Genomic DNA, 21,845 nt, shown 5'->3' with positions numbered 1-21,845 from the left:
GTCATCAAAAAGAATAAAATTCTGCCATTTGTAGCAACATGGATACAACTGGAGGTCATTATGTGACATTCTCATTAAAAAGTGAGATAAGCCAAGCACAGAAAAGAAGAATGTTGCATGTTCTCACTCGTATGGAAGAGCTGAAAAATTGGATCTCACAAAGATAGAGTAAATTGGTGGTTAGCACAGGCCAGGAAAGGTAGAGGGGAGGAGAGGGTGAAGAGAGGTTGATTAATGGGTACAAATATATGGTCTGATAGAAGAAATAACACCTAGTGTTAGATAGATCAGTAAGGTGACTATAGATTACAATAACCTATTGTACCTTTCAAAATAGCTAGAAGAGAAGAATTTGAATGGTTCTAACATAAAGAAAAGACAAATATTTAAGGTGATGGATATCCCAAGTATACTGATTTGATCTTTACAAATTATATGAATGTATTAAATTATCCCATGTACCCTGAACTACGTACAAGGATTATGCATCAATAAAAATAAATATAAATTTTTTTAAGAAAGAAAAAATAGGGCTGGGAGCAGTGGCTCATGCCTGTAATCCCAACACTTTGGGAGGCCAAGGTGGGCAGATCACTTGAGGCCAGGAGTTCGAGACTAGCCTGGCCAACATGGCAAAATCCTGACTTTACTAAAAATATAAAAATTTAGCTGGGCATGGTGGTGGGTGCCTGTAATCCCAGCTACTGGGGAGGCTGAGGTACAAGAATCATTTGAACCTGGGAGGCGAAGGTTGCAGTGAGCCGAGATCACACCGCTGCACTGCAGCCTGGGTGACCAAGTGAGACTATCTCAAAAGAGAAGAGAAGAGAAGGAAAGAGAAGAGAAAAAAGAAAAGAAGTAATGCTTCTCCAGGGCGTAGAGACTGAAATTCAATTTTTTTTTTTTTTTTTTTTTTTTTTTTTGAGAGGAAGTCTTAGGCTGGAATGCAGTGGTGCAATCTCGGCTCACTGCAACCTCACCTTCAGGGCTCAAGTGATCCTTGCACCTTAGCCTCAGCTTCCTGAATAACTGGGACTACAGGTGCGTGCCACCACATCTGGCTAATTTTTGTAGAGGCAGGGTTTCACCATGTTACCCAGGCTGGTCTCAAACTTCCGGGCTCAAGTGATCCTCCCACCTCAGCCTCCTTAAGTGTTGGGATTACAAGTATGAGCCACAGACCAGGCCTGAAATTCAAACTCTTAATTGTGGGGTAGAAGGTCATTCACATAATTAACCACCTGGCTTCAGGTGACCCTTCCAGATGCCATTACCTCCAGGCATGCTACGTTCTCACCCAGTGCTCCCAATACACCACGTAGTTCCTCACTTCTGAGTTTTGGTTCATGCCTATGCTAGAATTTCCTTCATTCTTTTGCACCTGGCACACTTCAATTACTCTTTCAAGACTGAGGGTATATCCCCTTCCTTCAGGAGACCTTCCTATTGTCCAAAATTAATCATGCTTTTACAAAGAACTTAAGTCTTATAGGTATGCTTTGCTAATTGTTTCAGTTAATAAAGACAAGAACCAAAAGATAAAAGCCACTCATACTTACATCACTTTGCTGTAGGGCTACAGATGTGGTGGGTAAAACATGAAGTAAAAGTTCTAATATTTTCCCATCTATTCCTCTAGTCCTACCTCAATTTTCACTTTGATTCTCTGCTTCCACACCTTTCTGTTGGCCCCTGCTAGACAACAAGTCCCTCCAGTGGACTCCACTTACCTTTTTACACTCAGCATGGCATAGCATGCGATAAGCACCCCACTAATCTTTGCTCTTGATGGACCACAGTTATCAACATTACGACTGCAAGGGATAGAAGCTTAGGCTAATTTTACCCTTGATTTTGAAAGCTAAACAAGGTTCTGAGTAAGACCAAGACACTGTGAGGAGTTCTGTAGCTCACCCCTGACTTTACACCATCCTCAGCTGAGGTTTTCAAAATAAAGAGAATTTTGAGACATTCATGAATGTGATTACTTCAGAACTTGGTGAGGTAGAAATTGGCAAGGATCATAAAAACTAATACCCCGAAAATAAGCATCAAGTCACAGACTTGATCAAATGTACTTCTTAACCAAAGGGAAAAACACAATTAGAAGGCTATCTCACTGATATATTTGTTTATTTGCCAGAGAAGTATTGATGTCCAGTTTTAAACACATGCTATTTATATCAGAATCATAACAAAAGTGCCATCCATCTGCCTTGGCATCCAGAGAAAACATAATTCAACACAAGAGTAAAAAGTGTGCACAGCCAAACAAAATGGCACCAGAAGCAAAAATTGCTGGAACTGTATCATGGAGGGGGGTGTGGAAATTATCACTCGACTAAATTGGAAAAAAATTGTAAGCAACACAAAAGGTTTTGGCAGTTAAATCCAAACACTTGAGAAAAATCTTCTTGTCTATACTGATATCAAATGGATGTTCTGTTATATTTTGGGACACATCAACTATCAAGTTCCTTTTATAGCCTTCCACACACTTCCATATATACATCGGCCATTTACTGAGCATCCACATTCTTGGACACTGGAAAAATCAAAAGCTTTGGCATCAAGCAGGCATAGGGTCAAACTGGCTCCACTATCTACCACAAGAACTTGCAAGTTAATTAACCTCCTCCTGACTCAGTTTCCTCATTTGAAAAAGGGAGACACAATTGCCTTCCATATCCATGGATTCCACATCCACGGATTCAGGAAAAATATGGATGTTGGTGTCTGTATTGAACATGTATGGAGTTTTTCCCTTGTCTCAATGATATGGTATAACGATTTCCATTTACATTGTATTTAGGTATTGTGTTTGCATTGTATTAGGTATTATAAGTAATCTAAAGATAATTTAAAGCATATGGGAGGATTCTGTAGGTTATATGCAAATACTACACCATTTTATATAAGGGACTTGAACATCCATGAATCTAGGTATCTTCGAGTGGGTGCTGAAATGAATCTCCCACAGATACTGAGAGACAGCTGGAATACCTCTCCTTTAAGCAAGTATTCTTAACATGGAATCATGGTCCATGTGTGTGCTTTTGTAGCCCTACAGACTCGCTGAGATGCAAAACTGTGTGTCAGATGATTTTTCTAGAGCACTTCTCAAAAGGTAGGTGACCCCAAAATGGTAAATGCCACCGCTCTAAAGGCTGTGGATGGATCACAGGTGATATTCGTGAAGTGCTTGGCACACAGTGAGCTTTAGCTATTTGGTAGCTGTTATTTTTAGGTCCCGAGGATATACAGAAAGATAAATCAGAGCATTCGGGAAAAAAAAAAAAAAAAAGGCATACGGTTATAGGTGTCACCTCAGAATATCAGAATAAAATAGCAGAGAAAAAACAAAAAGTGAGTCCAGAAAAAACCCAGCAGGAAGAACTGGCAGGATGGAAACACCATGAGTGCCAAAGCAGTGAGATGACCGCTGCCCGGGAATACCCAGTGCTTAGGCAGGGGATGGCATATGGCAGGCGCTCAGTGAATAACTGCTAAGTAAACGAACAAACAAATGACTGAAACCAACCCAGGATGCAGGATAACACCATTTACAACGTCCCGGGGGAAAAACTATATTCAGAAGGTGTTATTGAAAACTTACTCTTCAGAAATCTTCAATTTCAAATATTCAATTCAAATGCTAGAGTCCACATTCTCTCCCTGAAGAGTGAGGACATTAAGCCCACACTTTTGTCATTGAGCAGTATCTAGGCCCTTCCAATCCTCTGTGATGAGCCCTGTGAGAAATTTATTTTAGAAATAGGTTAGATCTATTTTTCCAGATGAATCAAAAGGCCTTATTTGCCTGGAAAAAAAATAAATCTTACTACCTTCTTTTTTTTTACTTTTATTTTTCCATGAGTTGACAAGAAGCTCCCAGCTAAATCTCCAGCCCAACTTTATTAACCATTATAGATGATCTGAGTATTCCTTCTTTCTGATACCTTCCTATTCTGTCTATATTTTTAATGATTCTGATTTACATGTTTCTATTTTACTGCATTGTAGTTATTCTTACAAGTCATCTCAAAGCCTTGGCAGGACTTGTAGAGTATATAAATATTTGAGAGTGATAGCGTACTCATCAAGAACACAAGTGATTATCAGGCAGTCCTGGAGTTGGAGCCATACTCACTACCATTTATCAACTTTGTTAAGTCCCTTAACCTCTCTGTATTCCTCTTGCCTTTTGTTTTGTTTTCTTGTTTGGTTTTGGTTTGTCTGTTTTGAGATGGGAGTTTTACTCTTGTTGCCCAGGCTGGAGTGCAATGGCGCAATCTTGGCTCACTGCAACCTCTGCCTACCAGGTTCAAGTGATTCTCCTGCCTCATCTTCTGGAGTATCTGGGATTACAGGTGCCTGCTACCATGCCTGGCTAATTTTTTGTATTAGTAGAGATGGGGTTTCACCACGTTGGCCAGGCTGGTCTTGAACTCCTGACCTCAGGTGATCCACCCACCTCAGCCTCCCAAAGTGCTGGGATTACAGGCAGGAGCCACCACGCCCAGCCTGTTTTGTTTTTTGAGACAGGGTCTCACTCTGTCGCCCAGGCTGGAGTGCAGTGGCATGATCATGGCTCACTGCAACCTAAAACTCTTGGGCTCAAGTGATCCTCCCACCTTCAGCTACCAAGTAGCTGGAAGTACAGGCAAATGCCACCATAGAGATGGCGGTCTCAAATTGTTGCCTGGGCTGGTCTCAAACTCCTGGCCTCAAGCAATCCTCCTGCCTCAGCCTCCCAAAGTGGTAGGATTACAGGCATAAGCCACCGCACCCAACTTGTACTTTTTCATAGCCAACTTGTGAGGACTAAATTTAAAAAGTATGAGGCACCAAACTGTGCTTGGCACATAGTAAGTGTTCAATTAGTATTAGCCAGTAGTAGTAGTAGTAGTTGTTGCAGTAGAAATAGAAGTAGTAAAACTGTGGACAAATAGATGGAAAGAAAAAGTAACAAATGGTATCTGAAACAAAGTAAACAAAATAAGCAGTGAAAGATCAAAACCAAAAGTAGAAAATGAAGCTTTTAGTACTGAAAGGGTATCATACTCATGTTATTTCTATTCAGTTTTCTCAAACCTGTTGCAGTTGTTAACAACTGCCTTGTTAACAGCCAGCGGCCTCCCACCAGATTCCTGATCTGGTCAGACACCAGGCTACTAAACATTCTCATGGAGCTGGTTCTGTCTCCAGGTGCCAATCAGCTGCAGGGATCACAGCATGGGTGCTATAGAGATCTCTGTATAAGGGGGAAAAGTGGATAGCTGGAACAGGGCAGTTTTTCCCTGGAGAGCGAAATTTACAGTCTCAGGTAAGCACTTCTTGATAAATATCTATGATCACCTATCATGAACCAAGCATTAAAATGAGCACAGAGGAAAAAGGGAAAGCACAGATAACTAAAATAAAATCCTCATCCTCAAAGGATCTTTCAATAAGACTGGGTAGGAGGCAAATATTTTCGCATAAATTCAAAGAGGGTATTTGTGACTCACTTTCATATCCCCAGAACTTAGCCAAGTAAACGTTCGCTGAATTGAAGGCAATGGATAAAAGACATGAACTGTAGTGTATGAAAGTAGAATTTATTTACAGCATTTCTGTTAAGTTCACCCATTTAGGAGCACATATTAAATTAGGCCAAGGTGGGCGGATCACTTGAGGTCAGGAGTTTGAAACCAACCTGGCCAACATGGTGAAACCCCATCTCTACTAAAAATACAAAAATTAGCTGGGCGTGGTGGCAGGAGCCTGTAAATCCCAACTACTTGGGAGGCCGAGGCACGAGAATCGCTTGAACCCAGGAGGCAGAGGTTGCAGTGAGATGGGATCGTGTCCCTGCACTCCAGCCTGGGTGACAGAGCAAGACTCCGTCAGGAAAGAAAAGGAGAGGAGAGGAGAGGGGAAGGGAGGGGAGCAGAGGGGAAGGGGAGGGGAGGGGAAGGAGAGGGGCAGAGAGGGGAGGGAAGGAAAGAAAGAGTAGAGTAGCGGAGAGGGGAGGAGAGGGGAGAAGAGGAGAGGGGAGGGGTGGGAGGGAGGGAGGAAGGAAGGAAGGAAGGAAGGAAGGAAGGAAGGAAGGAAGGAAGGAAGGAAGGAAGGAAGGAAGGAGGGAGGAAGGAAGGAAGGAGAGAAAGAGAGAGAGAAGAAGAAAAAAGAAAAGAAAAGAAAAGAGTCCTCTTAACAGGGGCAAGACATCCTGAAAGGCAAAGATTTGGAAAGAAAGGAAGGGAGTAGAGAGAGGGGTAATTTGGACAACCTTCAAGTAAGCCCTATACAGATGTGTACCTCACAAAGTGTTTCCAAACAAAATTTCTGAGGGAGGCAGGGGTAATTATGTGCAGGCTAAGGGAGAAGAGTGTAAAAGAGCAGAGATTTTGCCGTGAGACAGAAATGAGTTTGAATTCTGGCTCAGAAACTTCCTATGATAGTTGTGTGACTTTGGAAAAGTCCCTTCACCCCATAGGTTTCAAGTCCTCGTCTGTCTACAGGAGGGAGTCAATCATGATATTCACAAGAGTGGTGTGGGCACAAATGAAATCAGGAGCATGAGACATGTTGTAAACTGGAGAGATTTAGGGCATTTCCACACACATTTCCCAGTTGATTCTCACAGAGATGCAGGGAGGAAGACGTCACCACCGTCAGCGTTGTTTATCGTTCTTCTCCACATATCAGGTAAGCTCCGGGAACAGGGGCCCTACTATTTCCCACAGGGCCCCAGGGCCTACAACGTGCCTGGCACAAGCAGACGCGCCCTGAACACCTGCTGGGTGAATAAACAAATCACCACCCCTTCATGCCTGGGAGTGGGCAGCAGCGCCGGCCTTCTCAGGGCAGTGAGACCCACGGAGCTGCCCGCCCGCCCAGCCCCTCCTCGGCCTGTCGCACGCGCGTGGCCACCCCGAATGCAGCCTTACCGGGGCCCCCTCCTCGATTCTCCGCCTAACTGGGCCGGCACCCGCGTGCGCGGACCCCAAGCCGAAGGGTCTCAGAGGGGCCGCCCGTTCGGCGTCTCTAGGACGCTGTTGCCCGAGAGACGACGGCAGTCGCTGATTGGAAAATAAGCCTACACGCCTGGCAAGAAGCGGAGCTATGATTGGTCAATTGGAGATAAACGGGAAGGGGCGGGCCAGGTTGGTTTCGCGACTGCACTCCCGGAAGAAATTTCCGCCGGAAGTCCGTTCTCTGAGGAGCGGGAACCGTGGCGGCTCGCGTCACGGGAGCGGGTTTCTGTTACGTGGGCTTTAGCGCGAGCTGGGCGGTCGGCCCGGTCCCACCGAACTGTATACGGCCGTGTGGCCGGGGGAAGTCAGCCCCCTGCTCTGAGAAGCAGACTCTCCATCTGTAAAAGGCTAAGCGTGCCCACTGGGGCCTGTGGTCAGGATTGGCTGGAGTAAAGTCGGCAAAGCTCCTATCGCATCCTGCGCCTTCGTTAGGGTGAGCACTGATGGAGACTTGCATTGGGCCACTAGGTAGCGGGTCCCACTGGGTCCGCTTGTGTGCTCGAGGAGACAGCCTCGGAGGACGGGGGCTCGCCTGCTTTGCTCAGGCTGTAGCCTCAGCCTCCGCCCATACCCACAGCAGGCATCCATTCCATTGATATTCGCTCAGTGAGTGAATTACTACTAAGACAGAGGGCCGAGTGGAAGCGCCATAAATCGTGTGAGTGATAGTAATTGTTGTCGCCGACCCTGTGGAGCACCTCCCTTGCCACGCACTCACCCATCCTAGGTACATACTTTACATGTAATTGTCATCTTCATTTGTCTTCACAACAGCCCAGTGAGGTAGGTGCTGTGGTTATTCCCATTTTACGGATAGGAAACTGAGGCACACAGGGCATTTTGTTCAAGGACACACTGCCAGTCAGGGGTAGGAGCAGAGTAAGAACCCAGGGAGCTTGCTCTTAGGCACCCTGCCGCGCTGCTCACTGTGGGAGAGAAGCAGCCAGGCAGACATGTGCAGTTTGGAATTCCCTGCACACATGGCTGCGGCAGGTCACTTAGACTGGGTGCCCTGATGTGTGCTGCAAAGATGGATACTATGCGGTCCCTGCTGGGTAGTCTGACTATACTTCACTGGCCAGCTAGTTTTCCTGTTCACCAAGAGAATTCTTTCCCATCGCTTGTCTCAGACCTCCCGCACCCACTATGTCCTCACCTCACTCAGTGACCATGGGTCTTATCCCATTGAGAAAATGGAATATGTAAGAATGGAATACACTCCTTCACAATCACTTTGGCATTCATCCCCTCTTTTGCTCTTGCCCCAAAAGAGGGTCTCTCCCAGAGGCCAGTCCCTCTGTGTCCTGGATCCCTCCCCATTTGCCTTCTTTATTATAGGCAGTGCTCTAAGTGTGGTCTGGGAATCCCTGGGGATCCTGAGACCCTTTCAGACTGTCCATGGGGCCAAAAAATACTTTCATAACACTAAGACTTTACTTGCTTCTTCATTGTTATTCTCTCATAAGTATATGGGATTTTCCAGAAGCTACATGATGTGTGCTATTGCAACAAATTGAACGCAAAAGAAGATAAGAGATCCAGCGGTCTTGTACTAAGCCAGATGTTAAAGAGATCTGCAGAAATAGAAAACTGCCCCTCTTTTCACTTTTTTGGAAAGTATAGTTTTTCATTAGAGAACGGTAACATGTAATGGGTTTATTATTTTTAATGAGTTAATAAATTTTTTATTGATTTTATTTTCTAACATGGTAAATATTGATAGATATAAACATAAATCAAAGTTTTTTGGGATCCTCAATACTTTTCAAGAGTGTGAATGGATCCTGAGGCCAAAAAGTTTGGTCCTGAGATCAAAAAGGCTTTGGTTATTCCCTCTCTCTTGATAGCCAAGAGTCTTATTCTTTCTCTTTCTCTTTCCCTCCTTCTTGGAACATGCTTTAGTATCTCACATCTTAAAAAAAAATAGATGATCTTCTGGTTTCCACCCCATTTCTCTGCTCCTCTTCAACCTGCTTCTCAGTAGAGCTGTCTATATATGCTGTCTTTCAGTTACCAAATTTCACAGAAGCGTGACTCTCATTGCCTGGTAACTGGCATTCTCACAAATATTTCTTCTATACTTGGCCGTACATTACTTGACCTCTCAGTAGCATTCAGCCCAGTTGATCACTCCTTTCTGCCTGAAATACTTCAGCCTTCTCTAATGCCACACCAACTACTCAATTCTTGGGCCCCACTGGTGACTTCCCTCCTCTGTGTGGCTTTTGGATGTGAGGGCCCCTCTGACACTGTCGTAGGTCCTGCTGTTACACTTCTCACCAGCCTTGACCCCTTTACTGGAATGTACTGGAGACCACTCAGACTTAAGCCATCCACATCGCCCTTGATCCACTCACCTCCCTCACTTACCTATTTCTTTTTTTTTTTTTTCTTTCTTTTTTTTTCTTTTTTTTTTTTTTTTTTTTTGAGACGGAATCTCGCTCTGTCGCCCAGGCTGGAGTGCAATGGTGCGATCTCGGCTCACTGCAACCTCTGCCTCCCGGGTTTAAGCAATTCTGTGCCTCAGCCTCCCGAGTAGCTGGGATTACAGGCATGAGTCACCACGCCCAGCTAATTTTTGTATTTTTAGTAGAGATGGGGTTTCACCATGTTGGCCAGGCTGGTCTTGAACTCCTGACCTCGTGATCCGCCCGCCTCGGCCTCCCAAAGTGCTGGGATTACAGGCGTGAGCTACCACACCTGCCCTCACTCACCTATTTCAAGGCAGCGCTCAAACTAGGAAGGCTTGTTGTTATCCCTCAATGATCACTACCTCATTCCAGACATCTAGTGCTTCAGCAAGTCCTGTTGGTTCTAACGCCAGAATACGTACATGGTAGCAATCTCATCAATTCTCTCCAAGTTCCCCTGCGCTACCTTGCCTTAAAAGCCTTCTTGTGCTAAAAATAAAAATCTTTAAAACAGCTTGCAAGGCCACTGGGACAGTCCTATAACCTCCTTCTCCCCCTAGGATCACTGTGGTCACAAAGCCCAGAAGCCAGCCTGAATGGGGGTCCTGCTGGCCAGAATAATGAAGGACAGTAAAAGCAATAGGAGTCATGAGTCCAGGCTAAGGAGGGATGGACAGATAGAATAAATGCAGGACAAGGGAGGGCACATGCTTACAGTAGCAGGCCTAGGGTCATGCAGGAGGACTAGAGCTGAAAAACCATCATGTTGCAACCACTGAGTAAAGATTGATTCAGGTAAGGATCATTCATGTGTGTTTCATCTCGGGGTTGTTTGGATGCGGAGTAGGATATTTGCATTGTTTTAAAGGATAGTCCCACAGATCACTTATTACTTACAAGGGAAAAAGTAGTCATAAAACAAAAGAAAAATGGACAATGCTTGGACACCATAATAAAAATTAACACTGCCAACAAGGAGCATGGACATTGTATGGCTTCAGATGTAATGTAAAGGACAACCTCCGTTGAAAAGGGCAACTTCTGTAGTATTCTCATCTGGAATGCATCACCTAATCCTATCGTAAGAAGACATTAGAAAAAATAAATAAAGATAATTCCATTTTTTTAATGGTTTTTGGTGTTGTTTTGTTTGTTTGTTTGAGACAGAGTCTCGCCATGTTGCCCAGGCTGGAGAGTAGTGATGCGATCTCAGCTCACTGTACCCTCCACCTCCTGGGTTCAAGCGATGCTGCTGCCTCAGCCTCCCGAGGAGGTGGGATTATAGGCACACATCACCACGACCAGCTAATTTTTGTATTTTTAGTGTAGTCAGGGTTTCACCATGTTGGCCAGACTGGTCTTGAACTCCTGATGTCAAGTGATCTGCCCACCTTAGCCTCCCAAAGTGCTGGGATTACAGGCATGAGCCACTGTGCCCAGCCTGTAACTTACTTTCAAATGCTTCTGAAAAAATTATGTATTGATAGATAGCAAATAATAAAGCAATTGGGGCAAAACGTGCACAGTAAGTGAATCTGAGAAAGGGAGTTGTATTAGATAGGACTGTGGTAACAAATTTCCACAGACTAGGTGGCTTGGACAACAGAAATGTATTGTCTCACAGTCCTGGAAGCATCTTCAATTCGAAAGAGCCTGAGGGATAATTTTAGGTGATAAACCCTGGCCAATGTCTGACTGCGTGGGCAAACATGGAATTCTAGTAGGGAATACCTTAATGTGTTTTGCACTGGCCTGCTCTCAACAGTGAAGCAGGCCAGGCACGGTGGCTCACGCCTGTAATCCCAGCACTTTGGGAGGGAGGCTGTGGCAGGAGGATCATCTGAGGTCAGGAGTTCGAGATCAGCCTGGCCAACATAGTGAAATCCCATCTCTACTAAAACTACAAAAATTAGGTGTGGTAGTGGGTAATCTCAGTTACTTCGGAGGCTGAGGCAGGAGAATTGCTTGAACCAGGGAGGCAGAGGTTACAGTGAGCCAAGATTGTGCCACTGCACTCCAGCCTGGGCAACAGAGCAAAACTCTGTCTCAAAAAAAAAAAAAAAAAAAAAAAAGTGACGCACTCATAAGTGGTGTACAACTGGATCAATGTAGCCAAGAACCCAGAAACTCAAAACCCTTGCTTATTTCCTTGAACCCAAGGACAATTTGTCCATGTGTTGAAATGACTAATTAGATCAGTCCGTCATGAAGTTTTGTGATTCTTTTTTTTCTCCTTAAAGATCATCTTCAATCCAGAGGGTTTCCCTTGTTCCAGGAAATGTTTCACCTCCATGTGAAGATTTAATTTTTACAGAAACTGAAATTTCCCTCGTTTATTATCTAGATGAACCCCTAAAATCTATTCAATAAGGTTTGATCTTTGATGGAATAGACCAGAGTTGTATAATGTGGCAGTGGCCCCAAGGAACAGTTTGTAGGAGGAGATTGTTGTTCTTTTCTGGAAAAAAAAAAAAAAAAAAAAAAAAACTTTCCAGAAGACATTGATGGTACCCATAGGTGCCCTGCAGTGGGTCCACTTCCAACAGGCTCAAGCCTGGATTTGGGGGGTGAGGTTCCTACCTTCTCCTAGATAACATTCAGCACCACTGAAGCCAGTAAACTCACCTCCCAAGGAACCGTTACCATCTCTACTATTTACACCCATGGCATGAGTCGGCTGCTCAAGACCTTTGATGAGAATCTTGAAAAAGAAAACCATGAATCGTTGGAGAGTATATCTTTACACTTATTTGCAACAGATGGCTCAGTCCCTCAGTATTCAAGAAGCAGCTCTGGGATCGTGGAGAGCTGTGTGGCAATCACCCTCTGCCCACCCTGCAGGTTTTGGGGGCTTGGAGCTGGTTTTCACCACAATTCTGTACACCTCAGAGACTGGGCCGTAAGATCAAGCCTGTAATTATCTCACAGGCATCAGTGATGATGTTATGAATGCAGCTTATGCCTTCATGTGGAGAAAGAAACAGCAGGGGCTGATTAGCCCCGAAGAAGTTAAGTACTGTTTTCCACCATGTCTATTAATAAAGAAGGGAGGAAGAGCAAGCGCGTGGCAGGGATGCGTAGCGCATCCACATGGAAACGGAGAGTCTCTCTCTCTCAAAAATCTGCTTCCCTGACTGCTGTCCTTTTAGTAGCCTCATAAAATGGAGACAAGACTCTCCTCAGCTGTCCTGAGGAGGAAAAAAAAAATATATGACATAAAAATAAATGAGGTATAAGTAGCTCTTTTGGAAAAGCTACTGTGGTTATTTTTTCTTTACTAAAATAGCTGCTTTCTCTCTCTCGAATATTTACCTTGACAGATGACGCAGCTGCTCGTTTTAGTTCAATCAGCCAGAAACTAAATTGCACATGTTAAACATTGTCACTACAAATAATTGATGATGACTTGTAAACAGGGGGCCATTTGAGGATCTATTTGAGGATCCTCCACGGAGAGTGGCTCTCCACAGGCTCAGCAAAGCACCTAGGCATGTTCTCATTCCCCTTTAAGGGACCAATATACTATTAAGCTCTTAATTTCCTTTAATGGCTACTGGTTGTTTCCTTTCATGGAAACAAGAATAAAATCCACTTATGTTGCTCCTGAACAAGATTCCGTGGTGTTGAACACTGGTATTTAGAATTTTAATGAACCCTGGCTGGGCACGGTTGCTCATGCCTATAATCCCGGCACTTTGGAGACCGAGGTAGGTGGATCACCTGAGGTCAGGAGTTCGAGATCAGCCTGGTCAACATGGTGAAACCCTGTCTTGACTAAAGATACAAAAATTAGCAAGGCTTGGTGGCGGGCGCCTGTAATCCCAGCTACTCAGGAGGCTGAGGCAGGAGAATCACTTGAACCCGAGAGGTGGAGGTTAAAGAGAGCTGAGATTGTGCCACTGCACTCCAGCCTGGGTGACAAGACTGGGACTCTGTCTCAAAAAAGAATTTTAATGAAACCTGCCTCCCAAACATTATTTTGCAGCAATCTTAGAAGAATGCCCCACCTCTGGAATAGAGAAGCAGTTGGGAAGGAACAGTTGCATGTTCCCTACACCTGGGCAACAGGCAGGCCCCTGACAACCACAAGTAATTCTCTTTGCTGAGAGCCGGGATCTTGCAACAGCTTGTCATTAGTGCTGTTTAGCATTTAATTTGCCTTTAGTTAGGTAACAAGCATTTATGGATTACCTGTTAGGAACGAATGCACAGTATGGGAACAGAGGGATGAATGAGGCACAGACTCTGCTCACAGCCTACTTGGGGCTAGAAATATCTACTCAGGAAAGAAAACTTGAAAGCAGTTAGCAAATGCAAACCGATATACCATTACAGGGAATCATCACTCTTTCCAAATTCAAGGCTCTAACTCCTGGCACACTTCTAAGGAAAAAAGATACGTGTTTCTGCGTCCCGTCTCATGATGGGAGTCAGTCCTCCTGTGGGCTAAGGAACTGTCTGGCCTTCTCTTCCTCTGCAGAGTCCGGGTGTGATAGAGACACAGGATGGAGGCAGCCACCACCCATTGAAAACCAGCCTGTCTGCCGGATCTGGCGACCCCCCTAAGGTCTTTGGTAAAAACTGTAAGTGCTGCCAATCCATGTCCACCACATGCCTTGGGCTGTGAATGAATCCCAGCTCACTGCCATCCTGGACACGACTAGGCCTCAGTTTTTACCAAAGACCTTAGGGGCGTCGCCAGATCCGGCAGACAGGCTGGTTTTCAACGGGTGGTGGCTGCCTCCATCCTGCATCTCTATCACACCCGGACTCTGCAGATGAAGAGAAGGCCAGACAGTTCCTTAGCCCACAGGAGGACTGACTGGCATATCCTCACTCCCATCATGAGACGGGATGCAGAAACACATATCTCTTTTCTTTAGAAGTGTGCCAGGAGTTAGAGCCTTGAATTCGGAAAGCGTGATGATTCCTCGTAATGGTATATCGGTTTGCATTTGCTAACTGCTTTCAAGTTTTCTTTCCTGAGTAAGCACTTACGGGGAAGGCTTTCCAAGGGGCCGAACGGTCCCTAGCAGTTAGGGAAGCGAACGTTGGAAGTGCAGGTCAAGGTCTCGGAGTGAGCAGTGTGGCTGGGCCAGAGAGGGCCTTCCAAGTGCCTAGGCAGTGGAGGCAGCTCGACACAGCTGACGTGACAAGGCAAGGCTGGATCCCTCAGACTCTGGGAATTCTCCAGCCATCAGGCTTCACAGAGCACTGCTTCTGTGCTAAGTTCCTGATGCCAAGGAAAGTGAGAGAGACATGGCCCTGGCCTCAAGAAGCTTTCCGGGCAGATGGCTGTGTATCCAGGATATGTTAAGGGAGGTGTAATATTAACCAAAAGTGGAGCTCCGAGCTCCTACCCTTGGCAGAGGGCTTCTTGGAGTAGATCGTGTCTGGACCCTGCCCAGGGGCGTCTTGGAGTAGATGGTGCCTGGACCGTGCCCAAGGGCGTCTTGGAGTAGATCGTGCCGACCGCACTGAATCACTGTAAGCCGGGTCAAGTCGGGGAATGGCAACCCAGGCCGCGGGAAGTGCATATCTGGGACATGGAGGGCACAGACAGCTGTGGTTCTCCGGCAGTGAGATGGGTGCTAGGCCACCAACTGGGTCTGAGGGATTCTTGACCCATCTGGGAACTGCATGTACTATGGATTGTAAAGGGTCAACCTGAGAGATCGAAAGACCCAGGGAAAAGGCCCCTAACCCTTCACTTCAGTGTCTGGGGATGCACGGACTGGGGAAGAGTCTCCGGCTGGCTCCGATGCAGTCTCTGCTTCTGCAGAAGGGGCCTTGCTCACGCAATCTTCAGACTTGCATTCCCAGCTGGTGCCCAGCACCATGAATATATGTAAAGATAACAACTCTAAAGAGGGATAAAATGTATTTTTTGGTTGATTTTTATTTTTCAAACACATTTAGCATTCTCTGATTTTTAAAAAATGCTTTTAATAGAGCACAGACTCCTTTCCTCAGTGGTGAGGAGACAGATTTAAGGGCTGCAGCTCAGACAGTCAGTGCCAGCTAGCATTCAGGGATCCAAGTGTGAGAATCAAATTGTCGTTTGATGTGTGGATTTGGCAAAGGCTCAGCACGCCTTGGAGACGGTGCCCGTGGCCCACGCTGGGTGGCAGGTGCTTCTGCCTTGGGCTCTCTCTGCTCCTGCCGGCGGGCCTGTCATCGGCTGAAAAGCCGGCATCTCCCACATCCATCAGCTCCTCTCTGGAGCTGAGTCGCTGGACAATGTGACCACACTTAAGAGGCACAGCATGCTCCTGCTGGGTGGAATTTTAGGACACGTGGTCTGTGACCTCTTCATCATGAGATGAAAGGGAACTTCCCTACAGTCCCACAAATAGGGGCAGAGCGGCACTGGAGCTGGCGCCCGACTCCCGGCAGGGAAGGGTTCTGTCCTCATTTGGGCATATTCTGTTTCTGCCCACCTGGTGTGTGCCCTCCCTGACTCCCGCCCCGTTTCCAGACCCGACTCATGCCTACTTCTCACACTAAGCAGCTCCCTGAAGCCACCGCTTGGAATCTCTGCGGTGCTTACTGTCTGCTCCACCCCTTTTGTTTGTCCATTTGTTATGGAGGTGTGTGTTTAAACGGGCAAAGCAGCATGCTGCCAGGGACACCAGGAAAGCCCACTTAGCCATCCACTGGAGACTCTGACAACTAGAGGAAACCTGGGAGGCCACATGACAGATACGGAGACAGGCTGAGAGAAGGCAGGGGACGTTCCCAGGTTATGCCGTCAGCCAGGGACAAAGCCGGGACTTTGGAGCCCAGGTCCTCTGCTCCCTGCCAGGCCTCCTTTCATAAGGACGCGAGCGATTGCCAAGAGCAGAGCCCCGAGGAAAGGGAATGGAGGAGAACTCGATGAGAAGGGGGAGAATACCAAGGCCAGGTCACCAGGACTCAGCACAGGGCCTTGCAGAGCAGGTGCTGCTAAATGCCCAAGAGACGCAGGAAGAGAGGGAGAGATGGGGGTACCAAGGAAGGGTCTCAGTAGCTCTATGGGCACATTTCTGGGCATGGGACAGAGAAAGAAGGGCAGAAGGAAGGGCACCGGAAACACAGCTACGCCTAGATTTGGAAAGCCAGTGACCTCGAAAAGGATGTTCCGGACATAGGGAAGACCATGAGCAAGGCTGCACTTGTAGGAAGGACCGGGACCTGATCCACTGGCAGTAAAGAAACGTCACCAAGGAAGTGGGGGCAATGGCAGGAAGTGAGGGCCAGAGTGAGGAGACAGGAGCCCAGCCTGGGTCTTGTTTGGGATGATGCAGCCTCCATGGGCCAAGCAGGAACAGTAGGAAAAGACCGATGGTACAGCCCCCACTCTCAGGACGTCCCTGTCTCCAAGGGAGACAGCCACACAACACTGAGGTGGGGCGGTGAGGAAAGCAGGGATCGCTGGGGAGCGTGAGGGACTCACTCGCCCGGCACAGGAGGCAGGGCTGGGCGGCTCAGGTGAGGGAAGTGATGGCTCCGAGAGCCCCAGCTGGGGTGACAGCTGCAGAGGGCGGCTCAGAGTGGAGGGGCTGTCCCAGGAGCTGGTGAGCTTACCAGGGACAAGATGTCCCTTGCCAGGGATGTCACAGAGGCTGTTCCTCAGCTGGATCATGCTGGGCCACCTGACCCAAGGGCCGTCCCTGTCTTAAAATGCACATTGTCCAATAAAGAGTGGAAGAGGATGTTAATGAGCAGGAATGGAGCCAAACTCTATGGGAGAACAGAGCTGGCCAGGCAGAGCCACCGGACACCTGAGGCTCCCTCCTTCCACCACAAACACCATTGCCCCACGGCCTAGAGAGGTGGGTAAAAACCGATCTCCACTGAGATCTCCCAGGACGGGGCCTGCACGCGGCAGCCCCTGTCCCTGAGGGGGTCTCTCCGCAGTGCCAGGGACATTGTGGATGCCCACCTAGCAGGGCTCACGCACCTCCCCACCACCTGCTGGCAACTGCAGTTTGGCCACCCTGGAGCCCTGGCTGGCCGGCACAAGGGCAGGGCCAGCACAGACTCGTTTTATTTATGCTCACAAAGGAGCGTCACTGTTGTTAGAACCATCCTCTGACGTGAGCAGGACAATGACGATCACCACTGTGTAAATCGTCACACTGGACCGGAGGAACTGACGTACCTGCTTCAGGTCAGAGAGCCGTGGAATCTGTGCTGATCCGTTTTCAGATGAAGAGCTGCAGGGTGGAGGGAAAACAAGTGAACTCCAAATGACTTGGTGTCAGAGCCAGGACAGCAAGGCGTACCCAGCCCAGGCACGGGCAGCAGCTGAAGGCTACCGTTTCAGAGCTCAGGGTCTTGCTTGGCAAGAAGAGAGAGAGAGAGAGAGAGAGAGTGAGAGAGAGTGTGTGTGTGTGTGTGTGTGTGTGTGTGTGTGTGTGTGTGTCAATGCGTGTGTGTGTGTGTGTGTGTGTGTGTGTGTGTGTGTGTGTGTGTGTGGCAATGCTATGTTGGTCCCCAAAATACTTTTTGGAATCTCAATTGGTCTGTGAAATCAAAATGCCAGGCAACCACTGGCTTACGCTTAGAGGGCTCTGACATTCAGGAATGCTCTGGTGGATTGTTGTGTAAAATAACAAAGGACTAGGCCAGGGGCTGCCCAGGGCTCTCTCCTGTTCCCTGCCTGTCCAGGTGACCCTCACCCTCAGAATGCAGCTCAAATCCCACCCGCACTCCCAGGCAACTGCCAACCCGATGGCTCCCTCCTCCTGACCCTGGCTCCCTGGCAGTCCTCAGGGCACCTTCTGCCTTGGCTTGTTTTTCCCGCCTTAGCTCCAGGTGAGCACAGCTGGAACCATGCTCAAAGCAAGCACACGAAGGCCTGTGACTGCAGACCCCTAAGGAACCTTGCAGATGCTCTCACAGTCCCCACCCCAATTTGCGGATGGAGTGACTCACAGCCGGGGACAAAGGTCCCCTCGCTCTTGCCCCTGCAGTCTACCCACACAGCAGCCAGGAGAGCTTTTAAAAATGCAAAGCAGGTGGTGTTCTCCTGAGTAAGCCCTCCCATGGCTCCCTATCTTAGTACAAAAGCTGAAATCTCATGACCTGTGAGACCCTCCAGCTGGCTCATGGCCACCCCTCCAAAACCGAGTGCTTGCCAGCACACTGCCCACCCAGCTGCAGCCAGGCCCCCAATGCTCAGCACCATCTCCTCAGAGGCCCCCCCATTCTTCCACGGGCATGTTCCCTATCCCCTTAGAGCACGCTTGGGCCTGAACTCACCTTGGGTTCCGTCGCCTGTCTCCCCCACTGGAATGCAAACTCCACAGAAGCAGGGCTTTCTCTGCCCCCTGCCGCATCCACAGTGCCGGGAACAGTGCCTGGCATGGAGCAGGTGCAGCCCAATGACTGACTCCATGAAGTGACGTGAATCACCCACCATGCAGGAAGAGCGGACATGGGTAAATGGGCGATGCCTGGACTCCAGGCGCACTGACTGCATCCTGGCTGCTTGACTGATGTGGTTAATAAATGACTAGAGGGCAAGCCCTCTAGGGCACAGCGGACTGGATACTTGATTAACCCAGTGTCTGTGTTAATTCCAGGTGCCAAAATAATTTCTAGGATTTCACCTGAGACCTAGAGGTAGTTCATTTGAAAATAAACATGATTTCCCAGAAGGCTCGAGCCTTCTCAAGGAAAGCAATGCCCTGGACTTTCCTTCCACAAGAAATCAGGAAGACAGACTTTGGAATTCCCAGTGGGGAAGCGCAGTTGGAGGGGCCGGCCTCGGGCACCACAGCGCGCAGTGCTGAACGCAGGGCTCCCAGGCAAAGACTGGGAGGTCCCAACACCTGGGCCCACAGGTGCACCCACATCCTCCCATGCTTTTCCCCTTTCTCCTCCACCCCCGTTTCTAGAAGTGATCAGAGGTGAATGAGAAAATGGCGGGGGAACTGACCCCCTGGAAAGTCTGAATTTGAGTGAAATAATGGGGAGAAGTGAACCCTGGAAAGTCTGAATTCTGCTTCATCAAAGCGCAACAGGGACCTGTTTCCCTCTGCTGTCAACCCCAGGGAATGGGGTGTCAATGGGGCCCACAGTCATACTGTCCCAAGCACCAAAGGCATCGCTGCAGGGACCCCTTCTACCCCGACAAGCACAAATGCTCGACGCAACTCCGGGAACGTGTCTTTATTAAAGATGCAAGCAAGCACAGAAGGATCATGTGTAGTGCTCAGTAACATCCATACAGTACTAAAAATAGAAAAATATAAATGAAATTTCACAGAAAGCAGCCTCCCTCACAGAAACACAGGCAAGGTGCTGCCGAGCCCACCGTGCAATGCCACGTGCCACCTGCCTGGCCACGCTTCTCCCCTTTACAAATGAAAACACAGCTTCTCTCTACACCCGTTTCAAATGCAGCACCAAGAACGGAGACCCCTTCCACAGCAGCGACCCTCCTGACCACCACTTTGGGTGCTTCCCAGCCACATAAATGACAGACAACCCCGGTCCCCACGGGGTTGGCTGGCTACTGGCCCCCGTCTCTCCATCGCTTCAGCGAATTTGGGCAAGAAAATTAGGCAGTGAAGCAGTAAAGACCTCACCTTTACTCCCTCAGATACACGGAGGGACGAGGTGGACAGACACGCAGGCGGCCGTGCCAACCTGATCCGAGTGAAACAGGGCTACACTCGCAAAATGGTCCTCCCACGGCTGAGCGCCTCAGGTGCACAGAACAAACTGAACGATAAAGACCCGGGGGTTTTAGAAATTTACTATTAAGCATCTGCTTGGGAGCATTAGTAGGCTATCACTTCAGGAAACAAAGGCAGGCTGCGGAATTCAGCTCAAATTCCGAGCACAACTGGTCCCTTTGTGGCCGACTCTCCACCCACTGCATGCAAATGCTCCTGACTGCGTTAGACTCCCACCTGCCCGCCTCACCAAGCAGACTTCCATCAGCACACGCCCCGCGGGCTCCTCTCTATCCCGCTGGAAGTCTCTGGCAGAGGGACGTCCTTTCTGAAGACCTAGTGACCGGTTTCTGCTTTATTTCAGGAAGGTTCTGAAGAAGTGAACTCCGTCAGAATAAACAAGTGTCCAGATTCCCCCCAACAGACCCAACTCATCCTCTGTTCTCACCATTATCTCAGAACCAAGTGAGAACAGAATGGCTGTGCCTTAGATAATAAAACTACAAAAATAAAGAGTTAACCCTGAGATCTTTCTACCATTCGGGTGTGGCTCGCTCCTGATTCCCCTTGGAAATGAACTTTTATTTGGTTTACTGACATTTATGTAGATTTCCAGTGAAAAGCTCTATAAAATACAATAACTAATATGGGGTTGAAAAGGCAGACATTCTAGTTGCATATATTACAGGCTTTATCCTTATGGTCCAGGCCATTGGAACTGCAATGTGGAGACTGACTGTAATCAGACATGGAGAGGCTGCACGTTCTGAAGGCGAGACAGCTGCTTTGGGTTGGGAATCATCACACTGCCTCCGCTCACGCCGCTCTTCCCTTCCCCCGCTGTTTCACACGCTGCTTCCAGAGTTTGTCCAGCAAGGAATAAATGAATGCATACAGGACTTTTGGCTAGTAGAGTGTCTGGGTATTGTGAGCATGCAAGTTGTTGTTTCTGTTATTATAAATAAAAGTCAAACGTGAGGTCACACTTTCCCATCTTCTGTTTATACACCAAGTCAAACTTCTCATTCATGGAGACGGTGAAGATGTCCTTCCATAGCCCAACTCTTCCTGAAATGCAAACAAGAGAACTGCTGGGGCCACTTGCTGTCGGGCCAGCTACTGAACTACAGGAAGCCTTGGAAATGGATCTGGAACATTCCAGATCTATTCCTGGGTCCCTTTGAACTTGGCCTATGGGGGTAGGAAGGGCCGTCTGAGCTACAGACCAGGTGGGTCCCCTAACATTTGTGAAACTATTGGATGCAGCAGAACGTGACCTGAACCAGCTTCCCTCTGAGGCTGTAGCGCAGTGAGCCACAGCCACCTCCTGGTGCCATTCCGCACCCCCTGCTGGGGCCCGCCAGGGAGACTCTACTCCTGTTCGGTGCTGAGTCCCCAGCACCTAAAACGGCACCTGGCACGTGGCAGGTTTAATAAACATCCCAGGAGTGAGTATGATCTGCCGCGGGAGTGCCCTGCTCTGGGCATCGCAGGCAGCTCTGGCCCTCCCCACGGCATTATCCACTCGCAGCTCAACAGCGCCACCAAGGCGTCACTGGCTTCGGGAGCATTTGAAAAGGAAAAAAAACCATCCACAGTGCAGAAAATTTTACAGCAAGTAGGAAGCCCTCCTGACTGCGCCAAAGATGCAGATTTCAAGGAGCCTGCCCTGGCAAACCCTGGGGAGGAATTTAAGGTGAATAAAATAGTTGCAGTATTAGCTAGCTTTAGAGACTAGAGGCAAAATA

At 48.0% G+C, this 21,845-nt stretch overlaps 4 protein-coding genes across 5 annotated transcripts in view; 2 read left to right on the top strand and 2 right to left on the bottom strand.

The window, feature by feature from the left end:
* Positions 1-7,101, bottom strand: part of EFCAB6 (EF-hand calcium binding domain 6) — a 310,246-nt gene extending 303,145 nt beyond the window's left edge. Inside the window, 2 exon segments of the mRNA XM_050805818.1 lie at positions 3,617-3,752; positions 6,933-7,101. The gene's annotated coding sequence lies outside the window, so the exon portion shown is untranslated.
* The window catches only part of PARVB (parvin beta), a 695,786-nt gene that overhangs the window by 337,203 nt on the left and 336,738 nt on the right, over positions 1-21,845 (top strand). The window lies entirely within an intron of this gene.
* Positions 1-21,845, top strand: part of SAMM50 (SAMM50 sorting and assembly machinery component) — a 718,434-nt gene that overhangs the window by 528,430 nt on the left and 168,159 nt on the right. The gene's annotated exons all lie outside the window — the stretch shown is intronic.
* The window catches only part of SULT4A1 (sulfotransferase family 4A member 1), a 996,812-nt gene continuing 994,540 nt past the window's right edge, over positions 19,574-21,845 (bottom strand). For both annotated transcript variants that reach the window (XM_050806025.1, XM_050806024.1), the window contains one exon: positions 19,574-21,165. In XM_050806025.1, the coding sequence (XP_050661982.1) occupies positions 21,053-21,165 (113 nt within the window). In that variant the 3' untranslated portion in view covers positions 19,574-21,052. The remainder of the gene's footprint in view (positions 21,166-21,845) is intronic.

This window comes from Macaca thibetana, chromosome 10 (assembly GCF_024542745.1).
Source record: "Macaca thibetana thibetana isolate TM-01 chromosome 10, ASM2454274v1, whole genome shotgun sequence".
In the NCBI taxonomy this organism is placed as follows: domain Eukaryota; kingdom Metazoa; phylum Chordata; class Mammalia; order Primates; family Cercopithecidae; genus Macaca; species Macaca thibetana.
The sequence above is the reverse complement of the archived record's forward strand: the minus strand, read 5'-3'. Positions and strand labels throughout refer to the sequence as shown.